Source organism: Dysidea avara, chromosome 6 (genome assembly GCF_963678975.1).
Source record: "Dysidea avara chromosome 6, odDysAvar1.4, whole genome shotgun sequence".
NCBI lineage: Eukaryota > Metazoa > Porifera > Demospongiae > Dictyoceratida > Dysideidae > Dysidea > Dysidea avara.
Genome location: NC_089277.1, coordinates 28,512,581 through 28,528,303, shown reverse-complemented (window position 1 = coordinate 28,528,303; position 15,723 = coordinate 28,512,581). Strand labels below are relative to the sequence as shown.

Sequence of the window (15,723 nt, the reverse complement as noted above, 5' to 3'; positions counted from 1 at the left end):
ATTTCTTGGCCGCCACCTTGGATTTCACATCTTTTTTCACCATAGCCTTTTTGAGGGCCGCACACTTTTTTTACAGCTTGGCTGTTTTGGATTAGATTGTACTTACATTCAACTTCAGAAACTCCTTGTTGTTATTCTTACGTACTAGATTATCCACAATCAAAATTTACATGGGCCAGTATAAATTTGCATACACTCACAAAGCATACCTACAGCTTTCCACACTAGCAGTCAGTCACCCAATTGAAGCGCATTAGTTGAAACTTAATCACAATCAATCTGATATAATTATATGCACTCGCCCTTGGGCCTGCAGCCCTCATGAGTGTGTATATACGTATCAGGCAAATTATTCATGCCCATGTTACATATTACAATGGAAAAAAAAACACGTCGTGACAAAAGTTACATTTACTTATTATAATGAGGTATACCCTCCAAATACTAGTTAAAGCACCGCCGCAAGTGCAATGTGGAAAAAATAGCACAAGGGCGTGGACGAGAGACTAATACAGCACGAGGCGAAGCCGAGTGCTGTATTAGGTTCGAGACCATGCCTGAGTGCTATTTTTTCCATATTGCACGAGTAATGGCGGTGCTTTAATTGGTTTATTGTACTAAAGTAGTGGCTGCGAAGAATGGGGGTGACACCAAGTAGCAGGAGGTGAGTGCCTATCTGTGTAAGTTCGAGACCCTGTATATTACAGTGATTCAGCTTTAATTGATTTGAGCTTCCAAGAGCGACAGTAAGTGGCCAACTGTTTGTTCTTCGTTTGAGGCCTGGCTTAATGCCCATGCATGAGTAAGTCTGTGACTTTCTTATAGAGAGGCTTGCTATCGTGTTTAGCGGGTGAGAGTGCATTAATTTTATAGAAGCCATGATGTGGCGCTGGGAACAATACCATGAAGGCAACTGGAAGCGGATTAACTTAGCGTGTTTCACCTGGCTTTACAGCATGTGAACAGGAGTCACTTTGTAGTGTTGATAACGCCATCTGCTCTGTTCCCTTACTAACTGCATTCGCTAAGAATGGCTTTCAGGGTAATTCGCCCACTTGTGTTTAGGTCATGGCATTGTTCTGTGTGTTTATGATACATCATAATTGTTGAATGGCTTCATAACATTGCAGTGGTTTGGGGAAAGGAATGCGATAATGTGTCTGGCATTGGTCATGCTTTGGTCAACTTGTTTACTGTTTCAACAGTGCTGTATTGGGATCAAAGGGAAAATACAGCACGCTTGGGCAAATACAGCACAGTTAAAACAAATACAGCACATTGCCAACTTTGAAGTGTGCAGCCAGGTGTACAATATGGAAATGAAAGCACACTTTTCACTTTGATCTTTTCACCCAAAGTACAATAATGTATGTATACAAAATAGTTTAACAGTACCATGCTGCATGCAAGTTGCATTCATTTACATTCCATTCACATTGCACACTTTGTATATACGTGACCAGATTTGCAAAAAGGGGTCTTCCACACATATCCTATTCTGTGAACTTGGAAGACCACAGCTTGATACGAAAGAGACATTATAAACCTCCAATTAAGCTGTATAAGTGATGCTTACTGCAAACCGAATTTCAAGTCATTAACTTTGAGCTATGAATCAGCAAAATTGGTAAATTAATTTTAATGAGTGAGGATAACCACTATTCGCACATCTGCATACATATAATTTTGTAACAGTGTATACATGTAACACTTTGTGACTGCATGGTATGTAGTTTGTCTTGTGGTTGTAACCAATTAACTCAGGTGTCTGCCTATCCTGGAGAGTTGATAAAATTAACAATGTTATCGTTTGATGAACAGAACTATACCACATCAGATACAATTCAAATATTTGGAGCAATCCATGCCAAAGTGAGCTTTAATGCATAAACAGTATATGCAAATATACTTTACTTCGGTGTGTACAGAGTTACAGAAAATGTATGTATGTACATGTATGTGCACATAATTATATATATATATATTTACACACACTAGCATTATATCCAAGTTTTATATGTTATCCATGCAAAGGGTATGGCCTTCAAATGCCGGGTGAAAAAAAAGTGAAATTCAATTAAGGTGCAAGCAGCATGTCTGTTATGTTAATGATAATAAATTTTAATAATGCAGAAAGGATGCATTATCATTAACATCATGAAATGGCTGCCATCATTGATTTCACAACTTTTTCACCCAGGACACACCCTTTTGTACCACTTGGCTGTTTTTTGCATAGATTTAACTTCTTTTTGTATTTTTAAATTGCTACTCCAAAGCCAAACATATAAACTGGCTTATGTTTACATGATTAAATCATTGTTTATTCTTAGGCTGTGCAAAGTTAATTATATGTTTCTGGTCTGGGGATGAGCCTATTTTGCTTTTTTTCTACCTATTTTTCTTTCCAGCAATTCTTTCATTTTTAAACCTATTTTGCTCAATATTGTGTTCAAAATTTTTCTATTTTGCTGAGCATCAATAAAATTAATTGCAGTATATCTAGCTTACAAGCATGTGTGACTGCTCTATTAGACTGCTCTATTAGAGTATTTCGATCTTTAGTCACCATTTCCTATGAGCATATGTTGTCCTAATACTATGCGTGACTGTTCTATTAGAATATCTCAATCTTTATCATACACAATGTGCCAAGTTGCCATTCCTTGGTGCCAGGTCTGCTTGGTTCCCATTTTTCCAATTTTCCACCTATTTTTCCAGCATTTTGCTCTTTGCTTTTACCAACGTATTTTTCCAAAAATTTTGCCGGAAAAATTGGCACATCCCTATTCTGGTCCTACCAATTTCTCAAAAATTGACCAGGTGACCAAGCTTTGTTTTTTTTACAACTTTTTGATGTGGAATGCTACATTTGACATAGCAGTACATGGCAACATAGGGGAAAACAAAGTTAATGTGTAACGTTCATGCATCTTCATAAGAAAAGAGTGTGTGCAAGACATGAAAACCTTTCAACAGATATAAAATGTTGTAATTATTGTATGGTGATTGTGCAATTCACTCAGCAAATAATAGGGAACCAGAAACATATAATTAATTTTTCGTGGACTTATGTACAGATACAATGATGATCAAAGTAGTGTTCTACCAATACAGAAAAATACCTACCGATATCAAAGCCAAAGGATCTATGCATAGCCAAAACTGATAATTGCTCTATGTCTTGCTTGTATATGGCTATGGCTAATATTATAGTGCCTGCATTTATTTGCTATAGTGGTTTATAACAATTTGAAAGTAAATTCCTTCCAAGATACATAGGTGTATTGTAGGATTTTTACTTTGCAGTGACTGTTCTATTATTATATAATAGTATCTCAATTTTTCATGTAAAAGGATAAGTTGCAGTTGCTCAACTTTTCACAAAGGAAACCGTTTTATTCTAAAATATAATTTCCAGCTAGTTTTACTAGCATAGCACTTATTATGATGACTTTGACAATGAAAATTGGTGAGAGTGAGTCTTAATCATAGTGTACAACAGCCGTACCAATACTGATTAGTACCGAAATGGACTCCAATTTGATGGAGTTAAAATAGTAAATAAATTTAAAGTTTACTTGATTACTTCTAATAGAGCTCACAGGATTTCTGATAAAACACACATTGAATTTTAGATTTTCCATTGGTAGATCTATGAATTTATTGACTTTTACTTAAAGCAGATATTGAGTGAAGTGAATGGACAGATAGCAGCAGCTCAGTGGTTAAGGATTTGGTGTTCAGTATGGAGGTCCTTGATTTTAACATTGGTAAATTTTCCAACATTTTCTGTGCACCTTTTTAATCCCACAGTGACTGTTCTATTATAGTATCTCGACCCACTATTATCGAGTTGTTTGGTTTTTGCCTTGTAACTCTATAGCTTTCAATGATATTACTGCTTATGTAAAAATCGGATTACATATGTGACCAGATTTGCGAAAAGGGGTCTTCCACACACATCCAATTCTACAAACTTGGAAGACCATAACTTAGTGTTCAATTAACATATAAGCCTGAAATTTTGTCCATCTATTAAGCTATATTGGTACTCACTGCTGACCAAATTTCAATTCATTAGCTTTTTCCAATCTGAAGTTATGGATTGTCAAAGTTGGAAAATTGGATGTGTGTGGAAGACCCCTTTATGCAAATCCGGTCACATATAAGTTAATCATCATACGTACCTCAAACCTTTATCTTTTGTGATTTAAAAGAAATTGCATAGGCAAGACAAAATTCAACCATTTTAAATACAAACAATCATCTGTAGCTCTATTATTATTATTATCAGATTTGCACAAAACTTGGTATGTGCTTTTGCCACAATACATTCGTAAAATGTACCAAAGTTCTAGAAAATCAAGGCATGCATTTGCATTTTATAACGGTTTTTGTAAAGTGCATGAAAAGAATAATCTAAGTTCCCCTTAATGAAGAAATAATTGGAGTGTAAATTAAGTCAAGTTTTGAGGGCTTGTATTTCATGCTTGTGTTAGGCAATCTTGCTCAAATTTGGTATGTTGGGTTCTGAAGGTGGAGAGCATTTGCAATGCAAAAATGGTTCCAATTCGAGAAGAGAGCATGGAGCTACTGTATGTACATATTATGCAGGAAAATAGCATTTTCTTTTCTTCCTGTAAATATACTCATGGTGTGGCGTGTCAGCTTTCTTGGCTGCATGACACACTACTGTGTCTTGTGATATAGTGATATTACATAAATCATGGCTATACAGTATGTATGTATGTAAACCATGGTTATGAACTGTATTGCATTTATATACACTCTGAATCTAAAGTCAGAGGAAATTGTGCTTGTATGTCTGTGCCATAACATTTGCATAATATGCTCACTTGTTTTATTTTATCTGTATACGTAGTGCATACATACATACATACATACATACATACATACATACATACATACATACATACATACATACATACATCAGAGCTTATGATAAGAATTCTCTGTTGTCCTGCCACAATGTCCTAACAAACCAAAATCGGCTGGACAATTGCCTAAATTGACTGGACATGAGATGAATGCCCAACATGTTTACTGTAGCATAGCAAATAAACATTATAGTGGTAAGACATCACATGCCTTACTGCAGCTGTTATGTGGTTAAAGTACACCAGTGGGTTGGCAATGGTACATTTATGGTCACTCCCTTGGGTTGTAAGAATGTATACTATCTCCTGGCAACCAAGTGACTGTTATTATTGATAGCATGCCAGCTCAGCCCTTAGGCTCCTTCTTTATGCTTTGATGGGACACTGTGTCCGGACAAATTGCATTATGGTCAGACATCTATGCAATTTGACCGGATTTTGACCGGTGTCCGGACTTTATCATAAGCTCTGATACATACATACATACATACATACATACATACATACATACATACATACATACATACATACATACATACATACATACATACATACATACATACATACATACATACATACATACATACATACATACATACATACATACATACATACATACATACATACATACATACATACATACATACATACATACATACATACATACATACATACATACATACATACATACATACATACATACATACATACATACATACATACATACATACACACATACATACACATATGTACGTATGTACATTTGAGTTTTGCATGTTTTTGTCTTCACAGAATTTTTCATTTGATTTTTCTCCTAAAGCTGCTACAATGGAGCCATCAAAGCCAAGTTTCATTGTAAAATATGGTATAAAGTCAACAGATCTGCAGCCTAGTGAAATAATTATGAATAGTACTTACAAAATTTCTGTGTCTGCATTTAGAGAGAATTTTCCGGTAAGAGTTCAACTTGTTAATGTTGCTTTCACAACAGTAATCCTCACATTCTTTACCTTATAGCCTTTTTGTAGATCTATATAGGCTTAATCATTTTCTGCATACTTGAGCACATATTAAAATTAGTTTACTTTTTACAAATTAGCAAATTCGCAACTTCAACTTGACCATTGCTCCTTGTCCTCCTGGCCATGTGCTCCATTCTACAGATGAAGGGGATGAGTACCAGTGTCAGTGTGACAATGATAATGATCAGAACATTGTTAAGTGTGCATCCAATGAAAATAAAACAATATTAAAGGTATACAGTAACCCACACAAACTTGTGTATAATTATTTATGTTACATTATTGATTCTTATCATTCCTTGTTGAAGTAGTCTTTCATTGTTGTGATCACTATCAAATTTTACAGTTATAGATTTCATTATAAGGATACACATGAGTCACAACTATATACATCATTTACTCTGCTATATGTGTGTACTGTGGTGGTGTGACAACCGTCTAAGTAATGTTGTTGTTGCTTTGTTCATGTTTGACAAGTGTGTACTGTTATGGATAGCTATATGTATACAAATTAATGCAAATTTTTTTTTGGACCTACAGAATAGTGTGGTAACTTAGAGACGAGCCATACTTTGTAGTTGTAGTTTCCTTATAGTTAGAAAGTTAATGAACTAAGTTTGAACTAGGCGCAGATTAAGCATTGGTGTGTTCTGCAGCATTATGATGAATAGCTATAATATAAAATATAACTATTATCACACCCGATCACACCTAGCTACCCATAAAACCAGCTGGATTTCTCGCATATTTTTTGAAGTACGTATCAGGATACAAGTCATAATTATTGCATTGCAATTCAAACTCTAATATAGCACTCACACATTTAAGATTATCAAGACACACAGTAGTGTGTCGTGCGCGGCCCAAGAAGCCGGCGTGCAACACCCCGTGAGTATATTGACAGGAAGAACGAAAACGCAATTTTCGCACCTCCGTAGCTCTGTGCTGCCTTGACGAAACAAGACGATTTTTGCTGAGAACACGCCCTCTAACTTCAGTAGCCCACATGCCAAATTTGAGCAAAATCGCTTCAAGCGTTCCGAGATATGCGACTTCAAAAATTGGCTTAGTTTTCTTAGTTTGTTTTTTTCTTATTTTTCTTCCTCTTTTCGCACACTTGCAAAAACTGCTATAAAACGCGAATTCCATATCCGATTGCCTTGAAATATGGCACACAGAAGGGGGGGGTATAAAGGCGCATCTCGGTACCAACGTTGGCTGGAATACGATAAACAGGCAAAGAGTTGTTGGCAATTATTCACGAAAAATAACACCAATATGTTGTCATGCCTACATTATTATTATTATTGTTGTTAATTAGCAAAGCCCACTAGGGGCAACACGCTAATGAGCATTACAATCACATATTATATTATATTACTTACAGCGTTCCTAAATGTTTCAGGGTAAACCACTTATGGGAAGAAGCTAAAACTCGTTGTGTGAATAGGTTAACTATTGAACCTCAAACCTTTTGTGGTTTGAAAGAAATCGAGCTAAAAACCAGGAAGATACAACAAAAAAGCCAACAGTGTGTAACAATTATGCAATCGAGATTAGCTAATAAAAAACGACTACTTGCCACGCCTACCAGATGAACCGCTTGGGGTAATGCTTTGAAAATCGCTGTACAGATGGAGTAATCATCTTAGAAAGGCTCTTCAATGGTGTAGAAGAATCAGACTTAAAGCCACGGAGTTATAACACGAAATCCAACTTGGTGTAGCAAGTGCAAGATCGAGACTAGTGTTGGGCGATATATCGATATTATATCGTATCGTTTGATTTTTTGCTGATATCGAAAAGTATCGATATATTTTTCAGAATCCGATATTTCGATACGATACATCACGTGATCTGAATTTAATTTTAAAATGTATTTTAGTGTTAATTGTAGCTTTCCATTACCTTCAGCAATTTTCAAATCACTATTACTCTTGAGTATGTGGGCGGGGAATCCATTGTGTATAGCTATAGCTACCTACTATCAAATTATGTAAGAAAACTGGCAATTTACATGAACAAATAATGTTACAATATCGTATCGAAAAGTATCAATATCGGTCAATTTTAGTCAATATCGTATCGATATCGTATCGTTCTGAAAATCCTGATATCGCCCATCACTAGATCGAGATACTCTAATAGAGCAGTCAATCCTAATAGAGCAGTCACTATGAAGAGAATTCAAGAGATCAGCTAGAAAAAAGTAACCTGTATAGAGATCAGCTACAAACAAATCACCCTGTAGAGAGTTCAGCTACAAACTATTCACCCTGCAGAGATCATTTAGAAGAAGTTACCTTGTAGGGAGCTCAACTAGGGAAGCACCCTTGTACAGGCTATGCCTTTTGGTGCCACCCTGTCATTTTGACAAATTAGATAAATAATAATAATAATAACTACAGAAAGAGATAGTTCAGCTAGAAGAAGTCACCTTGTAGAAAGTTCAGCTATAAAGAAACCACCATGTAGAGAGTTCAGCTACAAGCAAATCAACCTGTAGAGAGATCAGCTCGAAGAAGTCACCTTGTAGAGAGTTCAGTTGCAAAGAAACCACCATGTATAGAGTTCAACTGCAAACAAATCACTCTGTAGAGTGTTCAGCTAGAAACAATTCACTCTGTAGAGAGATCAGCTAGAAACAAGTGATCCTGTAGAGAGATCAGCTAGAAGAAGTTACCTTGTAGCTAGAGAGTTCAGCTGCAAACAAATCACCCTGTAGAGAGATCAGCTAGAAGAAGTTACCTTGTAGATAGTTAAGCTACAAACAATTCACCCTGTAGAGAGATCAGCTAGAAGAAGTCACCTTGTAGAGTGTTACAGGTGTAGCGATTGATAACACTATGTCATGGTCATCACATATACAAACAGTAAGTAACAGAGCAACCAAAGTGCTAAATTTTAATTAAACAAAACCTAAACAACTACCCATCTGATACTAAAAGAACAGCGTATTTAACATTGGTTCGACCAATTATGGAATATGCCGCCCCAGTTTGGGATCCGTATTATAACACTGACATTTATAAGTTAGAAAAGGTGCAAAGAAGAGCTGCTCGACGGATTTTATCAGATTACTCCAGAAATAGTGTTACGTCATTATTGTCCTCTCTTAGTATACCTACATTACAACTACGCCGTCAGTCATCAAGATTAACACTATTCTATAAAATAATTAATAATACACTACCGATCTCCATCCCCTCACATTATCAAATAACTCAATTTTGTACCAGGCAACATCACCCCAATCATTTCATTCTGCCACAAGCAACCCTCAACACCTATAAATATAGTTATTATCCTAGAACTGTTAAAGACTGGAATGAGTTGCCAATTAATATAATAGAATCAAGAAACTTGGATGAATTTATTTACGTACTTAACCTTCACTACTGTAATTAATTATCAAATTGTATGTATGTATGTATGTATTTGATTGTACCATTTGGGGTTTTCACCCCCTGGGAAAACCAGCTGAGCTGACTGCCCAGTACCTAATCTTAAATCTAAATCTACAAAGAAACCACCATGTAGAGTTCTGTAATAAATATATGTGTAATATATAAACCATGGCTACGAGGCGTATTGCACTTATATACACCCCGACTCCGAAGTCAGAGGAAGAGGGGTGTATATAAGTGCAATACACCGAAGTGAGCCATGGTTCATATGATATATAGCTACCATGTTTCTAAATTAATCCGCACTACATTACTTACTAACAACCCATATGCACACAAACCAACTTAAAGTATGTACTTACACTTAATTCGCCATAGTTTGGCATGGTAGACACACTGGAAACGTTCCTCTCACAATTCAGCTCTCACAATGAAGAATCAAATTGATTGTGGGACTTAGTAAACATATCCCCGTATATCGCCAGGACTTGTCCGTTCATATCAACAAACGTAGGAGCAACGTTACTAGCTGCCACCCATCATCGAAGTCGCTAGGTATGGGTATAAAATGAGTCCAGTGGTTGAAATTTACTGGCTAGGATGATTGATCGCCTAGCGTGACGAAGGCTATTAGCCTGAGTCATCTGGGTGATTAGTCATGCTAGCATGGGCGTTGTTCGCCCGCCCACGTCGGGCTATCAGCCCGTAATCGTGACACAGTAATGTGTCACGTGACATCCCAGGTGAGTATATATATATATATTTACCTGGGTGAGTATATATACTCACCTCAGGTAGGTATATATATATACTCTCATGTGGGTTGGGGTGTATATGCCCTATATGCAACCAGCGGCGCCTTTGAAGTTTTATGTGATCATGGTATATATATATATGCATTATATATATTATATATAATTTGTACATTTACTGATAAAATCAGAAATATTTAACATCTGCTTCATCTTTTCTTCTTCCTGTGGTAAAGAAAAAAAGATAGGTTTAAAAAGCCCCAAAGCCAGCCATAGGCCGACTTTGGGGTATACAAATACAAAAAGAAGTGACATCTAATCCAAAAACAGCCAATCAAAATGGCAAGCTGTAAAAAAAAGTGCAGCCCTCAAAAAGGCTGTGGTGAAAAAAGATGTGAAATCCAAGGTGGCAGCAAAGAAATGGCTGTGATGGTAGGTTAATGGTAAAAATTTTAATAACATTTCAGGTGAATTTTGTGCCAAGACCAAGCGGCACCAAAATCCACCTGAATTGTCATTATTAAACTTTTTACCATTAATCTACCATCACAGCCATTTCTTGGCCACCACCATGGATTTCACATCTTTTTTCACCATAGCCTTTTTGAGGGCCACACTCTCTTTTTACAGCTTGGCTGTTTTGGATTAGATATGTTTTATCAGTTATGACCTAATTCTATCACCCCTATTGTATATAGTAGAAGAATATCCATTTGATTTTTACAATTTTAGGAATTATTCCAGGAAATTTGGGAATAATAGGTGAAAAAAAAAATCCAGAAAGAATAATAGGTAATTTGAAAAAGCATAATGTACTCAAGCCTATATAAGTATATGCATTTAAATATGCATACTATTTGTACCTCATCTACTATATTTCATCTACTATACTTCATATGCTGCCGCTGAGTGCTGTGCTACAAGAATATGAACTTTATGAGTTACAGTATTTATGGCATTATTGGCTTGGCTTGTGTTTATAGGCAGGCCAATGGGCAACTTATGTGGATACTGGATTAATTCATGGAATGCTGGAATACTATTATTGTCCACCTGGTTACTGTCAGTGTAACAGAGTAGACGGCAGTAGTAGTATATGTAATAATGTGTATTACTATGATGATGATGATCGCCAGTGTGTCTGTGACAGAAGAGGTAAGTGGCTGACATGCACATGGAATGATGTGTTTTCCATAGTCATTGTCTTACACAGAAACCAATTTTGAATTAGGCATGTTTCCACAGCCACCAACAAGTCAATTATAGGAGCATGCATGGTTTATTGCTGTGGAAAATTGTGTGACTGTATGTCTGCAGTAATGTAAAGAGATTCTGGAAGCTCCTTAGAAATTGATTTTGTGCTTTTATATGCTTGCAGCATGCAGGAGCACCAACATTACATCAAACTTTCAATAGTAGCATGTGTAAAAGTACTACAAAAAAGCAAAAACATTATATTGCAAGGAATTTTTAAGCTTTAATGAAGATATTTCAGGGTGTAACCAGGATAAAATCTACCCTAAATACTCTTCTAGAAATGGAGCATGTCTAAAGTACTCTAACAGAACAGTAATAAATGAAAAGGAGATAAAAGGGTGCAAATGTGAGAAATCACATAGAATTTGGAGCCCTCTGTAGATCCAATTTTATATTGGCAACAGAAATTTTATTGTTTTCATTTGGATAAGAAACTACCCATTAAATAGTTAACACATTTTTATATTCTCCAATAACATACATACGTAGTGTAGATGTAACTACCAATAGGTCATAACTTAGGTTAAGGGAGTCAACATGTACAACGTAAGCCTATTATGAACTTAAATGCCAAAAATAAAAGTGCATGTGGTTCTATTATGCTTAAACTACTGGAACAAGCTGTATTTTGAATAACTTGGGTACAGTAGGTATAATGATACACTGCAAGTATACTAAGCTTATAGCCTTTATATTAATTTTGTAAACTGTAACTATTTATTCTGTAAGACAGAAAGTCCATTTTACGTGTAGGGGATGATGTACAAGCATAACCCATATTAGTTTAGCATGACCCATTTTAATTTATCTGTATAACCTTCATAATATCATAATTATATTGTTTTAATGCTCAACAAATAATACATGACCGGGCCTGCAAAAACAGGGCATGTGGACAAAAACTACACCGGCCCTGTCACACAAAAAGTAATATATCAGTTCCAGTACTAAATATTTGTATTTTGTAGCTTGCATTGTAAAGCCAATTCAATGTTCACTAAGAGCTGAAAACCGCATTGCCATAGTGTAATGCTATTAAAGTTATGAGTGATGGAAAGTTGAAAAAGCTGCAGGCAAAAATCACGTACCCACACACCCTATTTTCGCAGGCCCAGTCCATATATCTCCAACTCAGCATCTGGATACTGTAATCAGAAACTCCCTTTGAATGATCCTGGCTAAACATGCAGATTACAAGTACACAGAATTTTCAACTAGAGTAGGGACCAGATAAAAAGTACTGGAACAAGTTGGAGTAGTCCATGATATTAAATCAAAGTAAAGCAATAAGAAGCATTATATCCCTACTGTGCTCAAGATACCATAATGGAAATGCACAGTTGGGATATAACACTTCTTATTGTTTTACTGTGATTTAATACCATGGACTACTCCAACTTGTTTCAGTACTTTTCATTGATGTGCTCTGGTCCCTACTCTAGTTAAAAATTCTAATTTTTTTGTGTACTAGTTTGTTACCTTTTTTTGTAAATAATTATTATGACTGGTGAACCCATGTATACCACATCTGAAATAGTGCCGCGCACCTCAGCTATATCAATTATTGAAGTATCCATTACACTTCATTGTCAGCTATGTTCAACCTGTTACACAGCATTACGAATCAAGAGCTGTTTGAAAAGCACCATGCATATACCGAAAGAAAGAAATGGTGCTGCAAGCCCCAGCTATATCAATTATCGTGGAGAACATGTCGTAGGTACTGTGGTATGCCAAGACACCTCTCAGGCTGAAGTGACGTTGAACAGTGAAAAAATCAAGCCTGTAGCCTTAGCCGTTATTGAGTTACCCTTGTCTGAAAGCATCAGTCAGTTACTTACTCTGTCCAGTAGAAAATTCCGTTAAATATATAAACATGGGCACGAGTGATTTGCCAGAAATATACGCACAAGCACGAGGGCGCAGCTCAAGTGCGAGTGCGTATATTTCAGGCAAATCACAAGTGCCCATGTTGCAACTAATATATTCCACTTGGGTGGCCCGTGGATGGCTCACCTGCAAGTGTGCATGTAAACTGCAGGAATGCTTTGCAAGTGTATTTATATGGGACCATGTGAATTTCGACTGTAGATAATGTCATAAGAGCAACGACAAGGCAGGCCAAATGTACAGTGTAAGTGTATCGTCACGAGCATGCAGATCGCTTCGATTGTGGGTACGCAATTAAACACAGGAAGCCCAAATACGAGCTGAACAGCTCATAATGAAGCTTAAGTGCACTATAAAGTACTTACTATACTAGCCATGAATAAACTAAAGCAGTGAATATGTTTACAGCGCTATAATGGCCAAACCAATTAAGCGCCACACCCAGTCACTACGCATGTGTGACATCGCGCCAGGTGTCAAAGCAGCAATATAAAGACGATTCAAGTGCACTAAATTGCTTACTTTTACTAGCCAATAAACTAAAGTAGTGAATACTTTTTTATTTTTTTTATTTATTTATTTTTTTTTTCCCGGGGTAACCAGCACCCCTTGCAACACTATTGGCCAAATCAATTAAGTGCTATGTGACTATTGAATGCAACATGTTCAATAAAACTAACCTGTGACCTTCTTCATTCAGTAAAACAACGAACTATCTTCTTCCCCAAGTCCATGATCTATGCTTTGGCTCACTTTACAAAAACTAAAACCCATTATTGATCTTGTGAAGTGTCCTTATATTAAAGCAGAGATCACACAATTTCATCAAAGAAATCGAATGATTTCTGAGAATGCTTGGAATGCATTAATGAGAATAAGAGGTAGTATATACAAGTTATATCACTCCTAGGAGGGATTAGTCTGGCGCGGCCGCCCCTTCGCAAATAGGAAGGGTCTGGTGACTCTAGCATCGTGTACTTGTGCGAATGGAATGTAATTAGTGAGAGAGACGTGGTTTTCCGTAAATAGATTGCATCATTATCGTTAGTCATTGCGATATTCAGTCGAGTCATGTCCAGGGAACGCTAAAAAAACTTACCGTTTCTAACTTACAAGACTACTTAACGCACTTTTTTTTTAATATGCCATCCTTATTCCTTCACGATAAGTTGTTCTAATTGGATAAGACTCGAGGCAAGCAAAACAGAAGCCATAATTTGTCGCCTATCAAGATAGCCAAAACGGATATCTACGTCACTAAATGAGCAGGCAAGCGATTTGATTGGACGCACCATTTTTCGGTAAGCCGGTTCGCACAAGTACACAATGCTAGAGTCCCCAGACCCTTCCTGTTTGCGAAAGGGCGGCCGCGCCAGACTAAGGAGGGATATAACCTGTATATACTACCTCGATTTCTCAATAATGCATTCCTGAGCACTGATAGCAGTGCTATTATACCACTTATACACCTTCTCTTCCCTTTGAAGTGAAGTGTGAAAGTGGTACGTATATATATATTTTTTAAATTCTGTTGCAACTTTTGAAGACATTTCGGCTGGATTTGATAGCTTCTTTGGGCTTAGTTTGACTTAACCAATAGTGCTTCATCATCGTCTGGGAAAATTGAGGCTGGTTTTTGGGTGATGTTATTTTGTGGGTCATGCCTACTCCTTTGTGGTCCCTACTATACAGTACGATAACAGTACCTATCGTACTGTATGATACAGTGTATGTGTGAGCATGTATACATGTACTGTCACTATGCACATCTGTGTAGTGGACTTATGTCATGCTTGCTTGAAGTAAAATTGTGACTGGATGATAACAGGGCATGTGGGCACAAACTATACCCTGTCACATAACAGGTCATATCTCATAGTCCAGTCATTTTATGGTTTGACCTTAAACTAATTGCAACACATATGGTTTCAACCGTTTCTAGTACAGAAAATGTGCTCTATAACATATCAAAAGTCTCGGAAAATTCCATAAGGGGAGAGTGACCTTTTGCATGACCTTTTTAGCCATTTTTAACAAAAAAATAGGATTTGTGCTTCTATTTTAGCTGTAAATTATCCAAACTATTTACATTTGGTATCAAATGATTGGTCTCACTATAAGGAACAAGATGATACTGGTTTGGTATAATTTGTTCTAAAGTTATAATCATTTTTCCCACACACTTAATTAAATTTTGTTTAAGCTATTTATTGCTTGTCTAATGATTGTTTTCCCATGGCAAGGGACATTTTTATAACAGAGGGTCAGTGTTGGGAAAGTTACTTTGTAAAAGTAACTAGTTACATATTACATATTACTTGCAACTGAACTATTTAGTTACAGTTACATATTACCCATAAAATAAAGTAACTATAATAATATAACATATTATATTACTTTGTGTCCACAGCCTTAAACTGTCATGTGTGAAACTACCATCTTATCACGTGACATGATTGCATTGTTGGACAATGTGCAAATCTTCGTTATAAGT

General features: G+C 36.4%; 1 protein-coding gene across 1 annotated transcript in view; it reads left to right on the top strand.

The window, feature by feature from the left end:
* The window catches only part of LOC136257268 (uncharacterized), a 63,463-nt gene that overhangs the window by 26,507 nt on the left and 21,233 nt on the right, over nucleotides 1-15,723 (top strand). Inside the window, exons 8-11 of the mRNA XM_066050360.1 lie at nucleotides 1,765-1,872; nucleotides 5,694-5,855; nucleotides 6,001-6,156; nucleotides 11,066-11,237. Of these exons, the coding sequence (XP_065906432.1) occupies nucleotides 1,765-1,872; nucleotides 5,694-5,855; nucleotides 6,001-6,156; nucleotides 11,066-11,237 (598 nt within the window). The remainder of the gene's footprint in view (nucleotides 1-1,764; nucleotides 1,873-5,693; nucleotides 5,856-6,000; nucleotides 6,157-11,065; nucleotides 11,238-15,723) is intronic.